Source organism: Oryx dammah, unplaced genomic scaffold (assembly GCF_014754425.2).
Source record: "Oryx dammah isolate SB20612 unplaced genomic scaffold, SCBI_Odam_1.1 HiC_scaffold_13, whole genome shotgun sequence".
Classification (NCBI taxonomy): Eukaryota; Metazoa; Chordata; class Mammalia; order Artiodactyla; family Bovidae; genus Oryx; species Oryx dammah.
Window position 1 is genome coordinate 10,370,002 of NW_024070197.1, and position 7,547 is coordinate 10,377,548.

Here is a 7,547-nt window from a genome sequence, read left to right on the forward strand (position 1 = left end):
CTCCTTCTCTGTTTCCTTTGCTAGACTCTCTTCCTCCATCAGAATTCTAAACATAGGAGTGCCCTCATCTCCTCTTTCCTTCTCTGTCCTCTCTTCCTGGTGATCTCATCCAAACCCATGGGTTTAAATAGTCTCCTGTGGTCTCCAGTATGGTAGCTGCTAGCCACCCATGACTATTCAAATTAAATCAAAGTTAAATAAAATTTAGTTCTTTGGTTATACTAACCACACGTCAAGTGCTCAACAGCTCACATGGCTAGTGGCTATCATATTTGACAGAGTAGATGAAGACCACTTTCATCATTTCGGCAGAAAATCCTGTTGGACAGCCCTTGGGCCCACATCCAGGCCATCTCCAAGTCTTCTCAGTTCTCTGTTCAAAACATGACCCCAGCTGTTCATTCTTCACTATGGCCCCATCATGACCCTCATTGCTTCCCCTTTCTTGCCTAGACGACAACAGCTTCCTAACCCATCTCTGCTTCCTTTCTCGAAACTTTCATTCTCCAGACAGCAGCCAGAGTGATCTTTTCAAAATATTAGTTGGATCGCCTCCCTTCTTGGTTGAAAACCTTCCAAAAATTCTAGTCAGAGTCAAAACCAAAGTCCTCACTGTGGTCCATAAGGCCTCACATGACCTGGTCCCTGTGGCCTCTTTGACCTCATGTCCCACCAGCCCCACCTCTTTGCTCTTCCTCAAACACCTCAGGTTCCTTCTAGACTCAAGGGCTTTGCCCTTCACTGTCACCTTTCTCAGGGACACCCCCCAGCTCCTTCCCCTCCTCCGCCCTCAGGTCCAGCTCAGTTTTACCTCCTCAGGGAAGCCTCCCCTGACCACTATCCACGGCCTTGGTCATTACCTCTCCTCCAGGACAGATTTCACTATCTGTTATTTGTTTTGTCTGTCTCCTCATTAGAAATGCAAGCTTCGTAAGAGCAGAGACCGTGTCTTTTTTTTTTAACCTTCCCTAACTGTATTCCCCAGAACCTGAGACAGCCCTGGCACAGAATCAGTCCTCAATAAATCTTCCAGTAATGCAATGAGACGAGCAAGTGGACTTTCTCCCTAGGCATATGCCTGTGGTTAAATGTGCGCGGGTTACGGCACTTGTCCTGAGGGTATTAGGTTTCCCAGAATGGTATGAGACCCTGTGAGGCCCTCATGCTTGGCAGCTGAATGTGTACTCAGGGGACCACGTTCCCAGCATTCAATGGGGACACAGATAGAGCTATGAGGACCACTCTAAGACACTAAAAGGACTACATTTCCCAGAAGGCAATGGGTATGCACTGACGGGGCCACAGTGCCCAGCAGACAATGAAATGGAGGGGCACACACTTCTCAGCCGCCATGGAGGCAGGAGGGACCACATCTCTCCGTATCCCAAGGAGGCGTCAGCCAGGAAGTAGTAAGTTCACCTCGCAGGTGATCTGCCTACAGATCTCTGGACAACCCCATGCCAAAGAGAAGAAGAAAGTTGGACAGAGGTCTTTCCCAGAGTGCTCGAGACAGAAGAAAACTACGAGTCCCGGCATGCAACAGAGATCTAGTCACAAAGCCGCTGGGCCCTCACAGCAGGGAATTGGTGGAGACTTAAGCTCCACCCACTCAGGTGGCCCCAGCCTCAGGCGATACCCACTTCTCTATTACACTAGCTCCACCCCTGAATAGGCCCCGCCTCTTCTCAGAGGCCTCCTCTAAACTGACCTGGTTCTTCTCAGTCCGCACACCAGGCTTGTTCAAATCCTGCCCTTCCCTACCAGAAGTCCACTTCAGCTGACCCCTCCTGTGCCCTCGGGAGGCTGGCCTCTCTCCATGCCACAGCCAGTTAGCTCCAGCCTCTGCCCCTGCCTTCCCTGCAGGCTCCTGGCTTTGACCTCTCAATGGCTGAGGCCTTCATCTTTCCAGGCCCACTCTCTGGATTCTCGCTTTCCACGCCTTCCAGTTGGGTACCTCCCCTGCCCAAATCCCTCCCCCAGACCGTCTTCCTCTCTAGACTCTGCCCCTTTAATACCGAACTGAGGGCCTGTCCTCCCTGGCCTCCCCCATCACCAGCTAGCCTCGCCCCTTCCTTGACTCACCTCTTCCTTGACTGGCCTTCCCCCACTTTCTAGCTGCAAGGCTACCCCTCTCTCTCTCATTCACTAAGGATGCCTCCCTTTCTCATACTCATCCTTCCACCAGATGATTCAGTCCTTCTACATTGACCTCTAGACCTCATGCTCAGCTGGCCGGGCCCTTTCCTGTCCCTCAGTACTTAATAATCCTTTTTCCTGGTCACGGTCTCCGACTTTCTGGCTCCTGCCTACTCTCTAGCCTTCACCCCTTTTTGAGCCCCATTACTTTTCACTTGACACCCCGTCGCTGATCCCAGAGCCCACCCCTCACTCAGATCTTGCCATCGCAGGCATGCCCCCTCTGGCACCCACCCAGTCCTCGCCCCTCGCTGGCCGGCCTCGCCTCTTCCTCGGATCCCACCCCTTCACTATTCACCGCTCCCGCAGCCTCTCAACTCTTCCCATAGCCTGGTCCCCTCAGACCCTGTTTCTAGATGATTCCCCGGCATATTCTGTACCTCCTATAGATCACGTCCCTCCAAGTAAGCACCGCCCGTTACCTAGACCCGACCTTTACATCTGTCCTCACTGCATCCCCGAGGCTGACCCTCAGGACTTGGCCACGCCCCTTACCACCCCGCCCACCCACGGCCGGCCCAGGCCCCGCCCACGGGTCGCCCCCCGTCCCCCGAGCCCCGCCCACGGGTCGCGCGCACCTTGGGCGTGAGCACGAGCGCCGCGCCGCCGTGCACGGCCACGATGGGCAGCGAGGTCTGCGCCGACAGGAAGTCAAGGATGGGCGCGACGGCGGGCGCGCGCGAGTCGTCCTCGAAGACGACGCCGTGCACGCGCAGCCCCGACAGCAGGTCGCAGAGTTGCAGCACGAGGCTGCGTGGATCCGAGCCGTTGAGCACCAGCGCCACCGGCCGCACGTCCAGGCCCGGGCTGCGCACGGCCGCCGCTACGGCCGGGCCCAGGCGCGCCGCCTCGGTCGCGTACGCGGGCCCCGAGAACACGAGCGCCACGTTGAGCGGTCGCGCCCCGCCGGGGCCCCCGCCAGGCCCGCCGGCCCCGCCCGGCCCCGGCACCTCCTCCGGGAACGGGCTGGCACAGGCCAGCGCCAGCAGCAGCAACATCTTAGCGGGGCCCCGAGGGCCGCGGGGGCCACCGGCGCCGCGCATCGCCTGCGGGCCCTGCCGGGCGGCCTCTGAGCGCGAGGGCGCCCGGGGAGGGACACGGAGGAGGGAGGGGGGCGCAGAGATGGGGCGGCGGACACGCGAAGCAGAGAGAGGGACAGGAATGAGGGACAAGAGGTAGAACGACAGAGACAAGGCGAGATACACGGTGAAGGGGAGATGCGAGGAAGGAGAGATGCGGAGGTAGGAGAAAGGTTGGATGGAGTAATAGAGGGAGAGACACAGGGAAATACGGAGGCAAAGGGGGAGATACAGAAGCGAAGGGAGAAACAGGGAGAATGGGTAATGGGGCCACAAAAGATACAGAAGTGGGGAGAAGAGATAGACAGGGAGGACAATGAGACAGGCCAGATGGAAAAGAGACCCGCAGAGATCGGATCAGAACAAGAGCAGAGAGAGGGAGGCCCGGGAAGATAGGAAGAGATGAAAACACCCACAGAGAGATGGTCAGGGAGAGAGAGTTGATGGAGTGGAGGAAAGAGATGGAAGGAGAAACAGACAGGGACAGATAGGCTCAGAGTTACAGAGCGAGAGATAAGACAGTGACAGAAATAGGGAGGGAATGAGAGAGGCGGGAGAGATGCAGAGATAGACGAAGGAAGGTGGGAGAGAGGAGAGAAACCCGAAAGTTGGACCGAGAGAGGAAGATGGAAAGAAACCCCAGGAAGATGGAGACAGAGACCCCACAGCCACCACAAGACACGCACCCACAAGAGACGGAGAAACAGGCAGAATTAGAGATTGAAGAGGCAGGCAGAGCAGACAGAAAACACAGGAAGACAGAAATAGCGAGGCAAGGCAGAGATCAAGACCCCCACCAGGGAGGTGCCCAGCACAGACATGAAAGCAAGGCCGGGAAGGCGAGTGGCAGGAGGGATCAAAAATAAAAGGAAGAAAAAGTGAGGGGAACAAAAAAAAGAGAGAGAGAGGGAAAAGGGGTCAGGTGTGTGGGGGGAGAGAGAGAAAAAAAAGAAATTAGTGGGCCATCCTGCAGGGAGCAAATGCCTCTGTGACCATCCCCCTCCCCTGGAACACAAACCCCCCAACCCATCTTTGTCCCCTTACTCCTACCCCCGTCCCTCCACTCTCAGTAAGAGCTAGAGTCACAGTCCAGACTGGGCTCTGGGGTTAGGGGGAGCACAGCTGTGGAGAGCTGGGAAGGGTGGGGGTCCCTGGCTCCCAGCCCAGAGCAGTTTGGTAAATGAGAAGCAATACAGCGTCTCTTCCTATGTCCCCTGTTGAATACTAGCTGCCTGGGGTGGTCGGGCTGGGAGCCCAGACTCCTGGCTCCTGGGTCTTGAGGAAAGAGGCCCCTGGGGGCCTGGACTTCTGGTTCCCAGAGAGGGATTGGAGCCTGCAGAAGGGGCTTCTGGAAAGGGGTGAGGGTCCAGACAAGGAAGGGCTTGCTCTTAACTGTCAATCAGCCTCCTGTCCGGTTGCCATGGTAGCGCAGAGCCTCCATCCACCCTACAGCCAGCCTGGGGTAGGGGAAAGGCCGACACCCCTTTGTCTGCCTAGAGGCCTCCCTCCCCACCCCCCTACCCCCAGGCCTTCCCAGGGACCCTGGGGCACTGTCTCCCCAGGGGTGGGGGTGGGGGCTCCTAGCATGCCTCAATCCTGGCTCCCCCTCGCCCCTCCTCTCCTCTGCCCTTCCCCAAGCAGCTGGTTCAATCAGTGCTCAGAATAGCCCCCCTCTGCCCCAAAATAACCCACAGCTGTGGCCTGGCACTCCCCCCTCCCCAGGATAACACTGGCTCTCCCCTCCCTTCCTGGTGGCTGCTCACCCCTCAGCCTCTTCTCTGCCTCTTTCAGACTCACCCCTGCCTGGCCTCTGGCCTTGGGGATTCTGGGGTCCTGCTCCCTGGCTGAAGCCCAAGAAGGCAGCTCCTGCCCCACCCTTCTCAAGAGGCTGGATGCCCAGTTCTTTCCGGTGAGGAATTCGAGAGGACAGTCGCCCACCCCTCCAGAGATGGATAGAGAGGTGGCAGCCCCAGCTACTGGAGCAGTCTGGCATTCCAACCCCCAAACCTGCACCCTCAGGGATCACATTGTTCAGGCCTCCAGTCGCCACCTCCTCGTGAGTCTCAGTCCCCACTTCCATCCGCACAGGGCCAAAGAGTCCAGAACCTCATCTCCTGCCCTGTCAAGGGGCTCAGGACACTGCGCCCCCAGCCCCCTCTTCCCTCAGACACAGAAGTCCCATCCTCCCAATTTCTCCCATCAACTCCAGAATCCTGACTCTCAGATCCCTTCTTTCCCCCAGACCCACCGGGGACTGTGGGTGCTCAGCTCCATCCTTTCCCAGGACCCAGGAGTGCCGGCTCTCTCCTGCCCCCAGACTCAGGAATCCAGGGGCCCAGCCTCCTTTACACCTAGGACCCAGGAATCCAGGCCCATAACCCTCTCCTCCCTTAAGGACCCCTTGTGGTCTCAAACCCCATTCGTCCAGTATCCTGGGCAACCCCTGCCCCAGCTCCAGCCTCTCTGAGTCGCCCCACTCAGGTCCGGTGCACAGTACAGTCTGTCCCCCAGCTGAGGAGAAGGAGGAGGGTGCCAGAGATTCCTGGGGTGTCCCTGTCTCCATCACTCCCCCCGGATCCATCACAGAAGAGATGAGAGGCCACTTCGATCCACAGCCCGCGTTCCCCACCCCCCCACAGTTCGCGTCGTGCTGCGGACGGCTCCCGCCCCCCCCACTCCAACCCCATTCTTTCCCCACCCTAATCCTGGTGCTTGGAAGAGGCTAGAAGGGTATTCCAGAACCTTGAGGAAGGGATGGGAGCTTGGGGCGAGGGGTGCCAAGGCCTGGATACTCTCAAGGTCCTTGGCAGGGGTATTAATAGCCGACTGGCAGCTGAGGAGGGAGGGGAGATGGAGCTGGAGAGAGGGAAGCGGACCAGCCGAGGGGGGAGGCTGATGCGGGCGGTGGGCGGGGGTAGGGGGGTACGGCTCAGAGAGGGAAGGTGAGAGGGAGAGATGGGGGACAGAGAGACGGGGCGTCAGGTGTATGGGGCTGGGGAGAAGGATCAAAGTGTCAGCAATGGGGGGGTTAGGAGATCTGGGGTGCAGAGACCTGGGGAAAGGGCTCAGTGAGGGAGAAGGAGATAGAGGGCAAAGATTTCCCCCAGAGACCCCTGTCCACCATTCCAGCCCTCTCCCTCCAACTGAGGCCCCTTGCCAACTTTCCCTGTCCTAGATCTGGAGCAGGGCGGGCAGGGGGGTGGGGGAGCAGTCCACGTTCCCACCCCGTCCCCTGCAGCCCTACCCCAGCCTTACCTTTTCATGACCCTGTTCTGGGGGGTGTTGCGGGGGTGCCAGGAACAGAACCGGAGTCCAGCGACCCGAAGATTCGGCAGGGGGCTCAGGGAGCCGCGGGGTGTGCGTGGGGGGGGGCCAGGCCCTGGGGCGGCGGCGGCGGCGGCCGGGACCTCCTGCCCGGCCCTGGCTCCCTGGCTCCGGCTCTCTCTTCCTCAGTCCGTCCTGCCCTGTCTGTCCCCCAAGGTTGAGGCCACCCCGGCTAGGCGAGGACGCGGCTACACATGTTGCGCTGGAAGTTGGGCCCCGGACATTGCGGAGGCTGTCGGGGTGTCCTCTCGCCGCTCCGACCCCATGGGGATCCCCCCTCCGCCCACCCGGGGTGCCCCCCTCTGCCGCTTCAGCCCCGGCTCCTCCCCCCCGTCCATGTGTCCGGTCCCGCCTCTCCCTGTCTCATTCGCAAACCCCCACTCTGTGCCCTCAGTGCCCCCCCCCCAAGTCTGTGTCTGTCTGTCTGTCTGTCTGGGTCACCTCTGAAGCCGGTGGCTGGTGTGTGTGTTTGCGTAAGGGGCAGGCGGGAGACAGCCTGTCTGGGCGACTGCTTGCCCCTTCCTGCTTGGCCACCTCCCACCTCCAGGCACCCCCCCACGCCCCCACTCTCAAATACAGGCAGACACACACACATACACACACGCATACACGCACCACCTCACTTCCCTGGGATTCCCCTAAACACCCCCAGAGCTTGAGGAGGGAGACACACACACACACACACACACACTGGAGGGTCTGATGGGCCAGGCTGCCGCTGCCGTCAGGGGCTGTTCAGACAGACAGGAGGACACGGGCAACCAGACGCCCGGCCGGCCGCAGGCAGGAGGCGCAGAGCCCAGGTACACACCATGCATCCGGGTTTGGGGGAGGCTCGGAGGGAGGAACCTGGGGGGCCTGTGACACCCAGGCAGGTGGCTTGGGGTCGAGACAGACAGACAGACCCCTCCCTCCCGCCTGCCTGCAGCCACCGCAGCCCTTACAGAC

The 7,547-nt window shown here is 59.7% G+C and overlaps 1 protein-coding gene across 1 annotated transcript in view; it reads right to left on the reverse strand.

Moving 5' to 3' along the window:
* GRIN2D (glutamate ionotropic receptor NMDA type subunit 2D) overlaps positions 1–6,417 on the reverse strand; it is a 32,969-nt gene extending 26,552 nt beyond the window's left edge. Inside the window, exon 1 of the mRNA XM_040252396.1 lies at positions 2,775–6,417. Within this exon, the coding sequence (XP_040108330.1) occupies positions 2,775–3,239 (465 nt within the window). The 5' untranslated portion in view covers positions 3,240–6,417. The remainder of the gene's footprint in view (positions 1–2,774) is intronic.
* Between the last annotated feature and the right edge of the window lie 1,130 nt (positions 6,418–7,547).